Genomic DNA, 20,775 nt, shown 5'->3' with positions numbered 1-20,775 from the left:
TTACATGAGAGAACAATAAAGATGTTTTACATGAGGGAACAATAAAGATGTTTTACATGAGGGAACAATAAAGATGTTTTACATGAGAGAACAATAAAGATGTTTTACATGAGAGAACAATAAAGATGTTTTACATGAGGGAACAATAAAGATGTTTTACATGAGAGAACAATAAAGATGTTTTACATGAGGGAACAATAAAGATGTTTTACATGAGGGAACAATAAAGATGTTTTACAAGAGAGAACGATAAAGATGTTTTACATGAGAGAACAATAAAGATGTTTTACATGAGAGAACAATAAAGTTTGAGGTAAATATGTGTGGTCAGGTCCGCATTAGAGGTGTGGTTGGCAATCCATACTGTACCTCGAACCTGTCAGGGTCCGCGCCTCCCGCCTGACCCACGAAGATGCCCGCCCCCCTGTCCAGCTCCATGTCATCCGGCGAGCGCTCCAACTTCACCGTCTTCCCAGAGGCGTCGCACCCCATGAAGAAGGTCACCTGGTCGTTGAACACGGACAGAGAGAACTTGGTCCAGGAGACTAGGTCCAGGGAGGGCACGGTGAAACTAGCGGCCAGGTACGAGGCCTCCGAGTCGGGCTCTGTGTAGTAGAACAGAATCTTCTGATTCCTGCCGTCAGCGTCCGGGGCGCTCAGCTTCACCCCCACGTACATGAACTTCTGGGAGGCGTCTGTGATGGAGAAGAGGACCCCGGGGCTGGAGGGGAGGATTTGGAAGACCAGGGAGAAGTCTCTGTAGAAGGGGTTGGGGAGGTGGGCCAGGGCCGGCTGTCCTGCAGCAGTCAGCCCATCCTGCCCTCCGAAGTAGTAGGCGGGTTTCCCCCCCGGACCGGCCTGGGAATCATCAGGAGGCAGGTCTCCAATCAGCTGCAGTAGAGTCACACCACTCTCTGCTGAAGGGGAGGAGACAGGACAGGAGGTGAGGTTACACACACGAAGCCAGCGCTTACAGTACAGGAGTCCCATTGTCCCAGTTCAGAAACAAAGCACTAGCCCTTACTTAGGTCCCAGGGCACTGTGTAGATCTGAAAACATTGGATAGCAGTATAATAAAAATGTCACCTTGCATTCTGATTTGTCCAATTCTTTCAGACTAGTCTACATGAAGTGCCCAGGGCTTCTTTCAGATCTAGTCTACATGAAGTACCCAAGGCTTCTTTCAGAATAGTCTACATGAAGTGCCCAGGGCTTCTTTCAGATCTAGTCTACATGATGTGCCCAGGGCTTCTTTCAGACTAGTCTATATGAAGTGCCCAGGGCTTCTTTCAGATCTAGTCTATATGAAGTGCCCAGGGCTTCTTTCAGACTAGTCTACATGAAGTGCCCAGGGCTTCTTTCAGACTAGTCTATATGAAGTGCCCAGGGCTTCTTTCAGACTAGTCTATATGAAGTGCCCAGGGCTTCTTTCAGACTAGTCTATATGAAGTGCCCAGGGCTTCTTTCAGACTAGTCTATATGAAGTGCCCAGGGCTTCTTTCAGACTAGTCTATATGAAGTGCCCAGGGCTTCTTTCAGACTAGTCTATATGAAGTGCCCAGGGCTTCTTTCAGACTAGTCTACATGAAGTGCCCAGGGCTTCTTTCAGATCTAGTCTACATGATGTGCCCAGGGCTTCTTTCAGACTAGTCTACATGAAGTGCCCAGGGCTTCTTTCAGACTAGTCTACATGAAGTGCCCAGGGCTTCTTTCAGACTAGTCTACATGAAGTGCCCAGGGCTTCTTTCCGATCTAGTCGACATGTAGTGTGACCTGGTGTGACCTTACCACATGTAACATACAGTATATTAAATAATTAAATAAGATGATTTTCAAATAAAACATTGAATATAAAAGCTGCAAAACATTATCCAAAATATAAACCATCAACTTAGTGAATATCATTGGTGTTTAATATGAGGGTTACAGCATGAAATATATATATATATATTTTTTTTACACACTTTTATTTATTTTACTATAAATTGGTTGACAATGTTTCAGTGTCAAACTGGTGGCAGTTGTGAAAAAAGTCAATAGTTGTACGAGTTGCAGTTTCATTATTTAGTCTATTTTCTCCTGAACCAGATGGTCTGTATACTAGAAACCTGTGGCCAATATGGACACAGATATTTAAATACATAATCCTATATACTGTATGAATACATTTTGTAAAAGTTATTCAAGTCTAAATTACCAAAGTTATGATAGATTGCCACATATTTTCTGTTAATTACCAAAAAAGGACTGAAGATTCCGGTAACTTTGGTAAACTACTGGTAGCTTTGCAGCCCTAGTTCTACCTGGAACCAAAAAAGGTTCTTCAAAGGGTTCTACTATGGGGACAGCCGAATAATCATTTTAGCTTCTAGACAGCTCCTTTTTTTCCCAGCCTGTACCATCTTCCTTTACCATACCCCCAAACCTAACCCTCAGCTGAACAGCCAAACTGATCCTGAGTCAGTTGTTAAGGGCATAGAGTAAGCATACACAGAGTACTTTATCATTGACATGAGGTTACCGAAGGGTACAAGGGCACAGTGCAGTAGCAGATTAGAAAGCATCATGCCTTGATTGGTGTGCTGTGCTTCACCAAGTGACTTAGCCAGGATGAGTGCCTCAGGCCATAGACATACATGTGCAGTGGAGTAAACAACATAGCCACTGGGCAAAAACTGGTTGAATCAACGTTGTTTCCACATCGTTTCAACAACAAAAAATGATATGTGATGATGCTCACATTGTCTTTCAAGCGCAGCAGTAAGCCTGACTGACCAAGGTAGGTAGTAGATGTAAAATAAATAAAAAAATAAGGCTTTATGGAGAGAGTGTTGGGGTTCAGCAGGCAAAGACTGTGTCAAATGAACTTGGGCTGTTTTAGCATGGAAAAACGTCTGACTGTAATCCAGTTCCCATGGACTCAAATAGCCTAGAGGGAAATGAGGAAATTACATTAGACTAACCATCACATTCACATGAAATAGCACCTCTAGGGAACTAAACACTGGACAGACAGACATCCTCTCATGGGTGAACTGTCAGAGTAGATTTATGACAGCTGTTTACAGAAAAGCCCACACTGTACAATGTGAATGTCACACGAACCAGAGATACTTGAGATTTCCTATCCCTCCAGTGATGTAAACTTAAACAGGGGAAGTGAACTCCGTAACACAGTCATTAAATCTCAGAGGATCTAGACTGAACCATGAGGAGTTATTCCAATAGCTAATGTTGTATCCTAAAAGGGATCTAACTTCTCAATGGCCAAAAGTGGCATTCATAAGTAAGTGCAATATTATATCATACTTAAGCAATAATGCACGAGGGGGTGTGGTATATGGGCCATATACCACAAACCCCCTAGGTGCCTTATTGCTATTATAAATGGGTTACCAATGTAATTAAAGCAGTAACACTTATGGTATAGGGTCTGATACACCACGGATATACCACAGCTGTCAGCCAATCAGCATTCAGGATTCTAAGATTATACAACGGGTGGGTCTAAATCCTGAATGCTGATTGATTAAAATCGCATTCTAGCCAGTGTCTATTCTACAAGTTACCATGGGCTAAATCTATAAATGCCCTTTCAGGTGGTTGAGTAAGCCTACATTTTAAAATGCATCATGTCTCATATTAGTATCTTACTTCCAGTTGTGACTTGTGTGAACGGCATTTATTTGACTATTCGATACTACTTGGGTGCAGCCCTTGGACAGCAACCAATACAGAAGGACTATTGTACTACATCCTAAAAGGAATTGGAACAAGAGACTCAACACTTTTTGGACTAATCCCAAACATATGTTTCTACACACTAACACAGCAACACCACTTAGTCTGTACAGTCTGTACTCACTCCCACACCATATTGCTAAGCCAGCTAGGGTCTCACTGGACACTGCTGTTATGCTATCTACATTCTAAACCTGCAAGTTAACCGAAGCTTAGCTGAAGATCCTGTGGGATTTCAGCCAATTAGTGGGAGGCAGAGAGGGCGAGGGGGAGGCAGCTTCTCATCGGATGCACCTGTTATTGGTCCATCTGACAGGGCGCTAGGGCAGTCACAGCTGTGGCCCGGTTAGCCCAACACTAACCAAACACTACCGTAGATACTAACCCAACACTACCGCAGCCACTAACCAAACACTACCGCAGACACTAACCCAACACTACCACAGATACTAACTCAGCACTACCGCAGATACTAACCCAACACTACCACAGACACTAACCCAACACTACCGCAGACACTAACCCAACACTACCGCAGACACTAACCCAACACTACCGCAGACACTACCGCAGACACTAACCCAACACTACCGCAGACACTAACCCAACACTACCGCAGACACTACCACAGATACTAACCCAACACTACCACAGACACTAACCCAACACTACCACAGACACTAACCCAACACTACCGCAGACACTACCGCAGACACTAACCCAACACTACCGCAGCCACTAACCAAACACTACCGCAGACACTAACCCAACACTACCACAGATACTAACTCAGCACTACCGCAGACACTAACCCAACACTACCGCAGACACTAACCCAACACTACCGCAGGCACTAACCCAGCACTACCGCAGACACTAACCCAACACTACCGCAGACACTAACCCAACACTACCGCAGACACTATCCCAACACTACCGCAGACACTAACCAACACTACCGCAGACACTAACCCAACACTACCGCAGACACTAACCCAACACTACCGCAGGCACTAACCCAACACTACCACAGACACTACCGCAGACACTACCGCAGACACTAACCCAACACTACCGCAGACACTAACCCAACACTACCGCAGACACTAACCCAACACTACCGCAGGCACTAAACCAACACTACCGCAGACACTAAACCAACACTACCACAGACACTAACCCAACACTACCGCAGACACTAACCCAACACTACCGCAGACACTAACCCAACACTACCGCAGACACTAACCCAACACTACCGCAGACACTATCCCAACACTACCGCAGACACTAACCCAACACTACCGCAGACACTAACCCAACACTACCGCAGGCACTAACCCAACACTACCACAGACACTACCGCAGACACTAACCCAACACTACCGCAGACACTAACCCAACACTACCGCAGACACTAACCCAACACTACCGCAGGCACTAACCCAACACTACCGCAGACACTAACCCAACACTACCGCAGGCACTAACCCAACACTACCACAGACACTACCGCAGACACTAACCCAACACTACCGCAGACACTAACCCAACACTACCGCAGACACTAACCCAACACTACCGCAGGCACTAACCCAACACTACCGCAGACACTAACCCAACACTACCGCAGACACTAACCCAACACTACCGCAGACACTACCGCAGACACTAACCCAACACTACCGCAGACACTACCGCAGACACTAACTCAGCACTACCGCAGACACTAACCCAACACTACCGCAGACACTAACCCAACACTACCGCAGACACTAACCCAACACCACCGCAGACACTAAACCAACACTACCGCAGACACTAAACCAACACTACCGCAGACACTAACCCAACACTACCGCAGGCACTAACCCAACACTACCGCAGACACTAACCCAACACTACCGCAGACACTACCGCAGACACTACCGCAGACACTAACTCAGCACTACCGCAGACACTAACCCAACACTACCGCAGACACTAACCCAACACTACCGCAGACACTAACCCAACACCACCGCAGACACTAACCAACACTACCGCAGACACTAAACCAACACTACCGCAGACACTAACCCAACACTACCGCAGACACTAACCAACACTACCGCAGACACTAACCCAACACTACCGCAGACACTAACCCAACACTACCGCAGACACTACCGCAGACACTAACCCAACACTACCGCAGACACTAACCCAACACTACCGCAGACACTAACCCAACACTACCGCAGACACTAACCCAACACTACCGCAGACACTAACCCAACACTACCGCAGACACTACCGCAGACACTAGCCCAACACTACCGCAGACACTAACCCAACACTACCGCAGACACTAAACCAACACTACCGCAGACACTAACCCAACACTACCGCAGACACTACCGCAGACACTAACCCAACACTACCGCAGACACTAACCCAACACTACCGCAGACACTAACCCAACACTACCACAGACACTAACCCAACACTAACCCAACACTACCACAGACACTAACCCAACACTAACCCAACACTACCGCAGACACTACCGCAGACACTACCGCAGACACTAACCCAACACTACCACAGACACTACCGCAGACACTAACCCAACACTACCGCAGACACTACCGCAGACACTAACCCAACACTACCGCAGACACTAACCCAACACTACCGCAGACACTAACCCAACACTACCGCAGACACTACCGCAGACACTAACCCAACACTACCGCAGACACTAACCCAACACTACCGCAGACACTACCGCAGACACTAACCCAACACTACCGCAGACACTAACCCAACACTACCGCAGACACTAACCAACACTACCGCAGACACTACCCCAACACTACCACAGACACTAACCAATACTACCACAGTCACTAACCCAACACTACCGCAGACACTAACCCAGCACTACTGCAGGCACTAACTCAGCACTACCACAGACACTAACCAATACTACCACAGACACTAACCCAACACTACCGCAGGCACTAACCCAGCACTACCACAGTCACTAACCCAACACTACCGCAGACACTAACCCAGCACTACTGCAGGCACTAACTCAGCACTACCGCAGACACTAACCAACACTACCGCAGACACTAACCCAACACTATCGCAGGCACTAACCCAGCACTACCGCAGACACTAACTCAACACTACCGCAGACACTAACCCAACACTACCGCAGACACTAACCCAACACTACCACAGACACTACTGCAGACACTAACCAACACTACCGCAGACACTAACCAACACTACCACAGACACTAACCCAACCCTACCGCAGACACTACTGCAGACACTAACTCAACACTACCGCAGACACTAACCAACACTACCACAGACACTAACCCAACCCTACCCCAACACTACTGCAGACACTAACCCAACCCTACCGCAGACACTACTGCAGACACTAACTCAACACTACCGCAGACACTAACCAACACTACCACAGACACTAACCCAACCCTACCCCAACACTACTGCAGACACTAACCCAACACTACCGCAGACACTAACCCAACACTACCGCAGACACTAAACCAACACTACCGCAGACACTAACTCAACACTACCGCAGACACTAACTCAACACTAACCCGAGTCACAAAAGAGCCTCAGGGAGTAACTGATTTCTGTCTACCAAACATAACAAGGAACGACAATGAAAAAGTTAGATAAGAGAGGCAGAACAAAAGAGGAATTTGGAATGTATTCACTATAGCTGTCAGAAAGTATTGTCAGTTACATACCAGCCATGTTTACCAACATGGATGTCATAACAGAGAATCCATCGACTCACTCACTTGTACTGCACTATACAAAATCAACTGGGACTGAGTTGCACTGCATTGAATGGGGATTCCCATGCAGGCAGATGTCGTGTTGACAGAGGAGAACGTGGGAACACCACCACCACATCCCAGGATCACATTTCATTTCAGTCATTTAGCAGCTGAGCCACATGGGACCAGGGTGGCTGGCCAGGCAGGCAGCTTCCCTTCCCTGTTCCCAATCTGACATGATTCCATGATTCTCCACACTGGTCTGATCCTTCACGCTATCCTGGCAACGCTCAGAGACGTTCCACAGCACTGCAGTAATAGGGAACCTTACAGCGTTCCAGGGATTCCCAGTCAGATATAGATTAAGGGAATATCCTGTCAATTACGTACTGCTGATGTCCCATCCCAATAGGGAATATATTCCCATCTCCCCCAGATTGGGAAATCCATGGCCTACAGTGCCCATTTTAAATTTGCAAAAAAATCTAAAAACCTGTTCTTGCTTTGTCATTATGGAGTATTGTGTGTAGATTGATGAGGATAATAAACAATTTAATCAATTTTAGAATAAGACTGCAAATTGGAAAAAGTGAAGGGGTCTGAAAACTGAATGCACTGTATGAGACCTGATCTCTGTATGTCACCGGAAATATCATGAACTTCCATATTTGGAATAACATGGAAGCATAATTTTGTGAAGTGAGTGGCCTCAATGCATGCACTGACCATAGAATGTCATGCACAAACTAAAGAACCCAAAACAAGGATATGTGTGTGTGTGTGTGCGTGTGTGTTTGTGTGTGTCTATGCATGTGAGTGTGTGTGTGTCTATGCATGTGAGTGTGTGTGTGTGTGTGTGTGTGTGTGTGTCTATGCATGTGAGTGTGTGTGTGTGTGTGTGTGTGCGTGTGCGTGTGTGTGTGTGTGTGTCTATGCATGTGAGTGTGTGTGTGTCTATGCATGTGAGTGTGTGTGTGTGTGTGTGTGTGTGTGTGTGTGTGTGTGTGTGTGTGTGTGTGTGTGTGTCTATGCATGTGAGTGTGTGTCTATGCATGTGAGTCTGTGTGTGTGTGTGTGTGTGTGTGTGTGTGTGTGTGTGTGTGTGTGTGTGTGTGTGTGTGTGTGTGTGTGTGTGTGTGTGTGTGTGTGTCTGTGCATGTGAAAATGGACCATGTGGGAATCCAATAAGCTTGTTAAGTACAGTACCCAGCGTCTGGGCCCAGAGGCCAGCACAACAGGCCTGCCAGTCTAAACATGCTGAAGTGGCTTGGGACGAGGCCTAACGACTGGCTCTCAGACCATGACTAAGCTGATGTGTGGTGGGTGGTTTCAGTGAAGCACAAAATGGCTGCCATGTTGTATCACCCAGGTAGGTGCTAGTGGATGAGGGTGAGTTACGGTATGAAATACTTTTAGACATGATGGAAAGCACTATACGAATACAATCTAGAAAAAACGTGAGAAATCTTGTAGCCACAAAAACCCTGCTTGCCAATGAATACATACACCAACCTGCAGTCATTCATATCCATAACAATACATTACACTGAGAATGAATCAATCTTCCTTAGTGAATAAAATAAACAGTTACATTTATGTCAGTGTTGAAATTTGATATATTTAGCTGTATATACAGTGCATTCAGAAAGTATTCAGACCCCTTGACTTTTTCAACATTTTGTTACGTTACAGCCTTATTCTAAAATTGATTTAAAAAAATGTTTCCGTTATCAATCTACACACAATACCCCATAATGACTTAGCAAAAAAAGGTTTAGATATTTTTGCAAATGTATTAAAAATAAACAAAATAGGACGTTTTAAGTAAGTATCATACCCTTTACTCAATTACAGCCTCAAGTCTTCTTGGGTATGACGCTACAAGTTTGGCACACCTGTATTTGGGGAGTTTCTCCCATTTTCCTCTTAAGATCCCCTCAAGCTCTGTCAGATTGGATGGGGAGCGTCGCTGCACCTCTATTTTCAGGTCTCTCCAGAGATGTTTGATCGGGTTCAAGTCCGGACTCTGGCTGGGCCACTCAAGGACATTCTGAGACTCTTCCCGAAAACACTTCTGCGCTGTCTTGGCTGTGTGCTTAGGATCGTTGTCCTTCTGGAAGGTGAACCTTCGTCCCAGTCTGAGGTCCTGAGCACTCTGTACTTTGCTCTGTTCATCTTTCCCTCGATCCTGACTAGTCTCCCAGTCCCTGCCACTGAAAAACATCCCCACAGCATGATGCTGCTACCCCCATGCTTCACCGTAGGGATGGTGCCAGGTTTCCTCCAGACATGACGCTTGGCATTTAGGCCAAAGAGTTTAATCTTGGTTTCATCAGACCAGAGAATCTTGTTTGGGTTTGGGTTCTTTGTCACCTCCCTGACCAACGCCCTTCTCCTCCGATTGCTCAGAATGATGGAGGCCACTGTGTTCTTGGGGACCTTCATTGCTGCAGAAATGTTTTGGTAACCTTCCTTAGATCTGTGCCTCGACACAATCCTGTCTCGGAGCTCTACGGACAACTCCTTTGACCTCATGGCTTGGTTTTGGCTCTGACATGCACTGTCAACTGTGGGACCTTATATAGGCAGGTGTGTGCCTTTCCAAATCATGTAAAATCAATTTAATTTAGCACAGGTGGACTCCAATCAAGTTGTAGAAACATCTCAAGGATGATCAATGGAAACAGAATGCACCTGAGCTCCATTTTTGAATCTCATAGCAAAGGGTCTGAATACTTATGTAAATAAGGTGTTTCTGAGTTTTTTGCAAAAAAAAAAAAAAATCCTGTTTTTGCATTGTGATTATGGGGTAATATCTATAGATTGATGAGGGGAAAAAATAATGTAATCCATTTCAGAATAAGTCTGTAATGTGACAAAATATGGAAAAAGTCATGGGGCCTGAATACTTTCCGTATGTACTGTATAACGTTATTTTATCCCCTCGCCTCTCTATCCTATCTTCATCCTCTCCTCTTCACTTCTGTTATCCTAGCAAAGAGCTTCCTCTTACAACAAGCCAAGAGGGCGTACATAAAATGTCCCACAACCCAAACATTGACTCAACTACAATCCATCTAGTTACCTCACGTCTGAGTTTCACTCTGTTTTAAATAAACTTAGGTATGTCACAGTGAACAATAAAAAAGTTAACAGAATGCTACCTCGTTGTAAAATGCTTCATTGCCTCGAGACCGCGCTGAAGCAATGGTGCTGTTCTCTTCGTCTGAAAACTGTAATAAGTAATTGTTTGGGAAAATCAGAAGGCCTACTAACTATGTGCAAAGAGCAACAGAAAACTATTTTCCTAATTCAATGATGCATCTGAGAGACCCAGAGGCCGTACACCAAACAACTGTTTGTTTAAACGTCCAGGTTCCAAGATGACAGTGACAAAAACTACTGTACGGACATAAGAATGTACTTTAATTACAGTAATGTAAGTAGCCGGTGGCCTCCCGAGAGGCACAGTGGACTAAGGCACTGCATCACAGTGCTAGCTGTGTCACTAGAGATCCTGGTTGGAGTCCAGGTTCTGTCGCAGCCGGCCGAGACCGGGAGACCCATGGGCCGGTGCACAATTGGCCGAGTGTCGTTCGGGTTAGGCGAGGGTTTGGCCGGCAGGTATGTCCTTGCCCCATCGCGCACTAGCGACTCCTGTGGCGGGTCGGGCACAGTGCACGCTGACACGGTCGCCAGGTGCACGGTGTTTCCTCCGACACATTGGTGCGGCTGGCTTCCGGGTTGAGCAGTCATTGTGTCAAGAAGCAACCCTTGGTACGGTTGTGTTTCAGAGGACGCACGGCTCGTGACCTTCGCCTCTCCCGAGTTCGTACGGGAGTTGCAGCAATGGGACAAGACTGTAACTACCAATTGGATACCACGAAATTGGGGAGAAAAAGGGCTAAAAAAATAAATAAAATAAATGTACGTAGCCAAAAGTGAAACCATCATCATTGTTTATTGGTGCTAACTTGCAATGCTTGTTAGAGGTGGTGACAAGCCCATCAAAGACCATTGGAACAGGCTTTAATGTGAAACACTGATCTTACTGTACCAGAAACAGACAGATGTCAGCTGGTGTTTGAGATATAGAGTATTTAACGCCACTTTCCATCCTCTCCAAGGACCCCCCTGTTAGAAAGTCTGAATGGTCCAACCTCTCCAGCTGTGACACATCCCAGAGGACCAGACCAACTGGACCCGGAGAGCTACAGAAAGGGGAGCAGTGCCAGAACTGAAAGCCCATCAGTTAACACTTCAGAGTGAGGCAACACAGCTGTGACATCTATGGCATTTCCACTGTTCCCAGGTCAGCCCTTAATCCATATTTGACCAAACCCCGGGTATGATCAGTTAAAGATGACTGATGGTGGAACAGGAAACAAGAAAGCAGAGCACTCCACAAAGATGACATCACTAAATCCAACCTTATACATTGGCTCAATTTGCTGAAAATCAGCCCCATTCTGCTATTCAAGCTAATGGTTGGATTGGTCATACATAACATAACATAACATTTGGCGCCACAGCAGCTAGGTTTTCTCTGGCAAGGGCCCATCTTTCAGAGATTTTGCCCATACTTGGAATCCTCTGGAAATTCAACTGTCTGCAGTGATTTGAGTTGGTATACTGTAGAGCAAGGGTTTTGCTACCTACATACCTATAACATCCATTTAAATAACAGATATTACAAAAATCAACACTTGTTTATTACGAAACATGATCCACTGCATGATAACATCAATGCGGGCAACAAGCATGCTATACCACCCACTTGTTTCCCAGTGAACTAACGTGAACCTTCACATGTAATGAACTGGTAAATCCCCGACACAAATGACTCTCTCTTTCTCTTTGTTTTTCTCTTTACTCTTCTTCACACGGATGACTGGATGTTTCATTGACTCATTTCGACTCTTTACATCCAACTGTCACTGACACACTGTGTAAAAATGTGGGTGCGACCCATGACCCCTCGTGGAGATTCCGTGCCCCGGTCTGATCCGAATCAGACAGCTCCTTGTTGGAAGGGGGCACGCAAGGACACCCTCACCCTTTCTCCCACACCAGAGGGCAGAATCGCAACACTCTTCCCCAGAGCAGATCATTGTCCATGAATCTTCCACCCCCAGCCACGCACCCCATACTGTCCATAACAGCACCAGTGTGGATGAGATGAAACCATTGTTCAGACTGCAGTAGTCTGCTCTGCTGAGAAGGCATCATTCACTCCTTCTAGAAACATTCTTCACTCCAATCCTCATGCTCACTGATTTCAGACATTGATTGAGTCCCAGAAATACTAGAATACAGTATGTAGGCTATGTAATATAAAGATGGCAATGAAAGGATCTCGGATCTCGATAAGGGTCGGATTGATTGTCGCCCACCAAGCCAAATTCCATTGGTACAGATAGTGGCGTGAAAATGCTTTGTAGATTGGCAGAGACAAGATGGTTGACCCTCTTCAGCCAGATAGTTGAGTCAAATCTTAAGATGGCTGTTTGTAACAGTTTGTTTCCATCCTTCTACCTATAGGCCCATCATCAGCCTACCCATTAACCCATGCATCCCTTCATCCATCTCCACCTCTCATGCTGATAGGACAAACTTAGTGAACTCAGTAAAACAGGATACTGGAATAGAAAAAGGCACAACAGTGATAGAGAGGCCTAAGGGACAGTCCCCATAACACAGACTAACATCAACTCCACAACAAAACAGGGACTTTCCATTTAAACTCCCATCTCAAATGACAAGTGAACTCAAGTAAACAAAGGAAAGAGTGCACTGTGTGTGTGTGTGTGTGTGTGTGTGTGTGTGTGTGTGTGTGTGTGTGTGTGTGTGTGTGTGTGCGTGTGTGTGTGCGTGTGTGTGTGCGTGTGTGTGTGCGTGTGTGTGTGCGTGTGTGTGTGTGTGTGTGTGTGTGTTTGATTCAGTGTGTATGTACAAGTCTAGGAATGCATCCCAGAAGAGAACGACATGCTGACAAGCACGTGCTGTTCCACTGCTTTGCTTGGCAAACTGAAGCACCAAGTAAATCACAAATGAACATGTTCTGAAGTAATTTATCTTGTCGGGCAAAAACACGACGAGTGCAAACTACGATGAAATGAGTACAGCCAATATAAGGAAACAGTCTTTCTATCCTGTCTCATATTGACCTATTCTGTCATGTATTACAATGAGGAAAACAGTGACATATATATATACTAGTACACTGCAATGCATTTCTTTTAAATGAGCCTTCCAAAAATAGTGGCTTTACAGCCTAACCCCTATTTTATAGGACTATGGTTTACGATAACTTTTCAACTTTATCTAAACTCCTACCCTACTTGGTAAAAGTAAAGTTAACACGGACAATGAAAAACATTTTCAATAACATGCTAAGAAACCTGAGCACTTACAAATCCCCACGGGAAAACAGCTGTGTGATAAATATGGCTTGATGCGTTTAATGTGCTGTGACTCTGAACTCAGACAATCAATTCTCCCATGCATACTCAGCTGGGAATGATTTATTGAGCTGCCATAGCCTGCCGAGCTAAAGCCCAGGTAGAGCTTATAGAAGTCTTCCTGTTCCTTTGTGGGTTCGGTACGAGCATATCTGAATACTCATAAATGCTGTATTGGGAAGAATGCAGGACATGTATTTTCCACTGTCTGAAAACAACATGCTGTGGCATGATTTTGTCTCATGCTTTATGCATATTTCATGGATTGTCTCCAGTCTATGCAGACAAAACATTATTATTAACGTTAACATTCATACACAACATGCAAATGGTCCCAGGTTGGTGGTCTATAGTGCCGGTCAGTCATGCTTGTGTTCATGTCACACTTCTGAGCACGTGCAGTGGAGTATGATTGACCCCAAAACAAGGTACAATCATCAGCAGTCCATGAAAGTCCACACAAGCATTTTGAAGGATAACGCGTGTCTATGCTGCTTCACAAAGGTGTGTTAAACACACGTGCACAAGCCCGCCCGCCCACACACACACACACACACACACACACACACACACACACACACACACACACACACACACACACACACACACACACACACACACACACACACACACAGCTGACCAGACAACCGGATTCAAAATGTATCTCCAAACAGGATACATTCTAACCCGCGGTTTTACCTTTCCGATGACTAACTGACACGCATGGCGGACACCGCAACCCCGCCTCCTGATCCCTGTCGGGCAGCAAATTACACTCTACAGGAAGTCGCCCGTCATCCAGGGCTGGCCAGCAGCTGTCTTGCAGGACTTGGCAGAAGCTGCAGCAAGGCAGCAGGGGAACCTTGTCGAGCACCTGGCCAGGCAGCGGGCACCTGGGCACGAGGAGGAGGCAGAGGAACCATTCGGCTCCATGGTGGCACCCCGCCTTGGCCAGCCACGCCCACTCTCTCAGGGCCATGCCAACCTCCTCCACAGAGGTGTGGTTCAGGAAGTTGGGCAGCGAGAAATGCTTCGACCCCCTTGATATGCAGATCGGCCAATCAGAGGACACGAGGTGGCAGGTTCCATTGTGGTCATGAGAAGTGATGTCAGAGAGGTTGGTCTTTGGTTCGCCCTGTTTCACCCCATCAACCCCTGTGAGGTCATCTGTTAGGTTAGTGGGGAGAACCAAGCTTTCCCTTTCTCCAAGCCCTGACCCAGAACCCGAGCCGGTCCCTGAACCTACACCAGACTCAACCCCCGATCCAAACCCAGACCCTACACCAGACGCTGAACCAGACCCTGATCCTGAACCCATCTCAGACCCAGACCCAGATCCTTCCTTAGACACAGACCCAGACCCAGATCCTTCCTTAGACCCAGACCCATATCCTTCCCCAGACCCAGATCCTTCCTTAGACCCAGACCCATATCCTTCCCCAGACCCAGATCCTTCCTTAGACCCAGACCCAGATCCTTCCCCAGACCCAGATCCTTCCTTAGACCCAGACCCAGATCCTTCCCCAGACCCAGATCCTTCCTTAGACCCAGACCCAGATCCTTCCCCAGACCCAGATCCTTCCTTAGACCCAGACCCAGATCCTTCCCCAGACGCAGATCCTTCCTTAGACCCAGACCCAGATCCTTCCCCAGACCCAGATCCTTCCTTAGACCCAGACCCAGATCCTTCCCCAGACCCAGACCCAGATCCTTCCTTAGACCCAGACCCAGATCCTTCCCCAGACCCAGACTCCTCCTTATTAACCGTCTGTGTGGTAGGGCTCGCCACTCCACCGTCAGTCCAAGTGGTTGGGGTCGCGTCCCACGTCTGCACAAACTTACGGATCCCATCAGCCACGTTGATGATTTCTGCCCCAACCCCTGCCAGGTTCTCCTCACCTCTCTTGGGCTGTCCTCCTGCCTTGCCCAGTGGCGGAGCCTTCGTTGGGGCTTGGGTAGTAGGATCAGGGTCCTTGTTCCAGAACCAAGCATCCAGATGACCTGCGCTGAGAGCCAGGAGAAGGCCCAACCACAACGTCATCTTAGACATCCCGCTCCTTCAACCCACCGTCACCCAGAACCTCCTTGTCTGAGAGTATAGATTCCACAACAAACACTGGATCCAACAAGCACGGAGTTCTGTCTGTGTTCTTACTGTTCCTCCACCTACTAGCCGGCTAGTCAACAGTCACTCAAGCCCCCTCTGTCCATAAGGCACACTGTTAGCATGCACACACACACTGACCCTCCTTTCACTCCATGCGCCAGTCCACTGCAGAATCTCACACACACACACACACACACACACACACACACACACACAAATGAGGAGGTGGGGTTACTGTGCTGGAGAGGGGCTTCATTGGTAAATATTAATTTCTCCCTCACATTCTGGCCCCTCCCTCCTGTTACTAGGTTGATGAGTGGGTCCCCCTCATACACACAGTCCTCAATGAAGAGAACATGCACACTGACACACACACACAGACAGAAGACACACCACACCACACACAGAGAGAGACAGAGAGAGACAGAGAGAGAGAGAGAGGGAGGGAGACCCATTCACTGGGTTCATATAGTATCTCTACCATTACAAATGTGAATAGGTTGGTGAACTCCATCATCTACTCACAGCTCTTGTAAAAATATATGACATAACTGGCCATACCTTTGAGGTCATTCATTATTTTACAGCTGTGTGAGTGAGTGAGTGAGTGAGTGAGTGAGTGAGTGAGTGAGTGAGTGAGTGAGTGAGTGAGTGAGGGACCAAATGAGACAGAGCGAAGGATGAAGAAAATGAGGGAGAACAGCTGAGAGCGGAGAGGTTCAGGAGGAGCGTATCTGATAGATGTTTTAAGCTCTCGGCCCCCAGGGGCCTAACGGCCAGCCCATTGCCTCATCTGAGAAAAACTTCCAGTAATTTCCCCGCTCCATGGTTCCCACAGCCTGGCTCAGTCCTGGGTGCCCCTGATGCCCAGTTACCCCGTCACCCCTGTCCCTGTCCGTCTTCACTATCCAGCTGTTGCACATTCCTCCTGACACAGACAGACCTCCCACAACCCTGCTACCCCTCCTAAACCCCTAATGCACCCCTAATGCACCCCAACCACATGACTGATAGACTCCTAGAGAAGCACTGGTATCTCATTCTGCTGGAATGAGATACCACACACAGTATTCTTATAGTAAAATGTGTGAATGCATAAGAGTATTCTTATGGTCACGTGTGAATGCATATGCATAGATGGAGGGAAACGGTCCAGTCAGGACTATGTGAGTGTTTGTACTGTGTGAATAGTGAAACTGGCCAAAACACAACAAAGGGAGAGAAACATGATCCATAACCACAGGGCCAACCAGGTGGTCCTTTTTCAAAACACTCTTGGTTGGTAACAGGGACAGCTGGGACCACTGAGACCAGGATGGAGAGACTGATGGTCATCCTCATCAGACAGGAAGACTGGCACTGCCTAGCTAGGGGGTCTACATGGTTAAAGAACTGGCACTGCCTAGCTAGGAGGTCTACATGGTTAAAGAACTGTCACTGCCTAGCTAGGAGGTCTACATGGTTAAAGAACTGTCACTGCCTAGCTAGGAGGTCTACATGGTTAAAGAACTGTCAATGCCTAGCTAGTGGTCTACATGGTTAAAGAAGTGTCACTGCCAAGCTAGGAGGTCTACATGGTTAAAGAACTGTCAATGCCTAGCTAGGGGGTCTACATGGAGAAAGAACTGTCACTGCCTAGCTAGGAGGTCTACATGGTTAAAGAACTGACACTGCCTAGCTAGGGGGTCTACATGGTTAAAGAACTGACACTGCCAAGCTAGGAGGTCTACATGGTTAAAGAACTGTCACTGCCTAGCTAGGGGGTCTACATGGTTAAAGAAGTGTCACTGCCTAGCTAGTGGTCTACATGGTTAAAGAACTGTCAATGCCTAGCTAGGAGGTCTACATGGTTAAAGAACTGTCAATGCCTAGCTAGGAGTCTACATGGTTAAAGGAGTGTCACTGCCTAGCTAGTGGTCTACATGGTTAAAGAACTGTCAATGCCTAGCTAGGGGGTCTACATGGTTAAAGAAGTGTCACTGCCTAGCTAGTGGTCTACATGGTTAAAGAACTGTCACTGCCTAGCTAGGGGGTCTACATGGTTAAAGAACGGTTACTGCCTAGCTAGGAGGTATACATGGTTAAAGAACTGTCACTGCCTAGCTAGGAGGTCTACATGGTTAAAGAAGTGTCACTGCCTAGCTAGGAGGTCTACATGGTTAAAGAACTGTCAATGCCTAGCTAGGGGGTCTACATGGTTAAAGAAGTGTCACTGCCTAGCTAGTGGTCTACATGGTTAAAGAACTGTCAATGCCTAGCTAGGGTGTCTACATGGTTAAAGAAGAGTCACTGCCTAGCTAGGAGGTCTACATGGTTAAAGAACTGTCAATGCCTAGCTAGGGGGTCTACATGGTTAAAGAACTGTCACTGCCTAGCTAGGGGGTCTACATGGTTAAAGAACTGACACTGCCTAGCTAGGTGTCTACATGGGGAAAGAACTGACACTGCCTAGCTAGGAGGTCTACATGGTTAAATAAGAGTCACTGCCTAGCTAGGAGGTCTACATGGAGAAAGAAGTGTCACTGCCTAGCTAGGAGGTCTACATGGTTAAAGAAGTGTCACTGCCTAGCTAGTGGTCTACATGGTTAAAGAACTGACACTGCCTAGCTAGGAGGTCTACATGGTTAAATAAGAGTCACTGCCTAGCTAGGAGGTCTACATGGAGAAAGAAGTGTCACTGCCTAGCTAGGAGGTCTGCATTGGTTAAAGAACTGACACTGCCTAGCTAGGTGTCTACATGGGGAAAGAACTGACACTGCCTAGCTAGGAGGTCTACATGGTTAAATAAGAGTCACTGCCTAGCTAGGAGGTCTACATGGAGAAAGAAGTGTCACTGCCTAGCTAGGAGGTCTGCATTGGTTAAAGAACTGACACTGCCTAGCTAGGAGGTCTACATGGGGAAAGAACTGACACTGCCTAGCTAGGAGGTCTACATGGAGAAAGAACTGTCATTGCCTAGCTAGGAGGTCTACATGGGGAAAGAACTGACACTGCCTAGCTAGGAGGTCTACATGGTTAAAGAACTGACACTGCCTAGCTAGGGGGTCTACATGGTTAAAGAACTGACACTGCCAAGCTAGGAGGTCTACATGGTTAAAGAAGTGTCATTGCCTAGCTAGGAGGTCTACATGGTTAAAGAACTGACACTGCCAAGCTAGGAGGTCTACATGGTTAAAGAAGTGTCACTGCCTAGCTAGGAAGTCTACATGTGGAAAGAACTGACACTGCCTAGCTAGGAGGTCTACATGGGGAAAGAACTGACACTGCCTAGCTAGGAGGTCTACATGGAGAAAGAACTGTCATTGCCTAGCTAGGAGGTCTACATGGTTAAAGAAGTGTCACTGCCTAGCTAGTGGTCTACATGGTTAAAGAACTGACACTGCCTAGCTAGGAGGTCTACATGGTTAAATAAGAGTCACTGCCTAGCTAGGAGGTCTACATGGAGAAAGAAGTGTCACTGCCTAGCTAGGAGGTCTGCATTGGTTAAAGAACTGACACTGCCTAGCTAGGTGTCTACATGGGGAAAGAACTGACACTGCCTAGCTAGGAGGTCTACATGGTTAAATAAGAGTCACTGCCTAGCTAGGAGGTCTACATGGAGAAAGAAGTGTCACTGCCTAGCTAGGAGGTCTGCATTGGTTAAAGAACTGACACTGCCTAGCTAGGAGGTCTACATGGGGAAAGAACTGACACTGCCTAGCTAGGAGGTCTACATGGAGAAAGAACTGTCATTGCCTAGCTAGGAGGTCTACATGGGGAAAGAACTGACACTGCCTAGCTAGGAGGTCTACATGGTTAAAGAACTGACACTGCCTAGCTAGGGGGTCTACATGGTTAAAGAACTGACACTGCCAAGCTAGGAGGTCTACATGGTTAAAGAAGTGTCATTGCCTAGCTAGGAGGTCTACATGGTTAAAGAACTGACACTGCCAAGCTAGGAGGTCTACATGGTTAAAGAAGTGTCACTGCCTAGCTAGGAAGTCTACATGTGGAAAGAACTGACACTGCCTAGCTAGGAGGTCTACATGGGGAAAGAACTGACACTGCCTAGCTAGGAGGTCTACATGGAGAAAGAACTGTCATTGCCTAGCTAGGAGGTCTACATGGGGAAAGAACTGACACTGCCTAGCTAGGAGGTCTACATGGTTAAAGAACTGACACTGCCTAGCTAGGAGGTCTACATGGTTAAAGAACTGACACTGCCTAGCTAGGAAGTCTACATGGTTAAAGAACTGTCACTGCCTAGCTAGGGGGTCTACATGGTTAAAGAAGTGTCACTGCCTAGCTAGTGGTCTACATGGTTAAAGAACTGTCAATGCCTAGCTAGGAGGTCTACATGGTTAAAGAACTGTCAATGCCTAGCTAGGAGTCTACATGGTTAAAGGAGTGTCACTGCCTAGCTAGTGGTCTACATGGTTAAAGAACTGTCAATGCCTAGCTAGGGGGTCTACATGGTTAAAGAAGTGTAACTGCCTAGCTAGTGGTCTACATGGTTAAAGAACTGTCACTGCCTAGCTAGGGGGTCTACATGGTTAAAGAACGGTTACTGCCTAGCTAGGAGGTATACATGGTTAAAGAACTGTCACTGCCTAGCTAGGAGGTCTACATGGTTAAAGAAGTGTCACTGCCTAGCTAGGAGGTCTACATGGTTAAA

The 20,775-nt window shown here is 46.8% G+C and overlaps 1 protein-coding gene across 6 annotated transcripts in view; it reads right to left on the bottom strand.

Moving 5' to 3' along the window:
• Positions 1-20,775, bottom strand: part of LOC110495439 (uncharacterized) — a 75,657-nt gene that overhangs the window by 24,469 nt on the left and 30,413 nt on the right. The window contains exons 1-2 of one of the 6 annotated variants that reach the window (XM_090207842.1): positions 15,914-16,332; positions 370-917 (exon numbers count right to left, since the gene is read on the bottom strand). In XM_090207842.1, coding sequence (XP_090063968.1) covers positions 370-917; positions 15,914-16,064 — 699 coding nt within the window. In that variant the 5' untranslated portion in view covers positions 16,065-16,332. Of the gene's footprint in view, positions 1-369; positions 918-14,713; positions 16,333-20,775 lie in introns of those variants that run through there. The other 5 variants (XM_090207838.1, XM_090207839.1, XM_090207841.1 and 2 more) reach the window with 5 other exon arrangements.

This window comes from Oncorhynchus mykiss, chromosome 18, assembly GCF_057628025.1.
Source record: "Oncorhynchus mykiss isolate SJ-2025 chromosome 18, ASM5762802v1, whole genome shotgun sequence".
NCBI classification, from domain to species: Eukaryota; Metazoa; Chordata; class Actinopteri; order Salmoniformes; family Salmonidae; genus Oncorhynchus; species Oncorhynchus mykiss.
The sequence above is the reverse complement of the archived record's forward strand: the minus strand, read 5'-3'. Positions and strand labels throughout refer to the sequence as shown.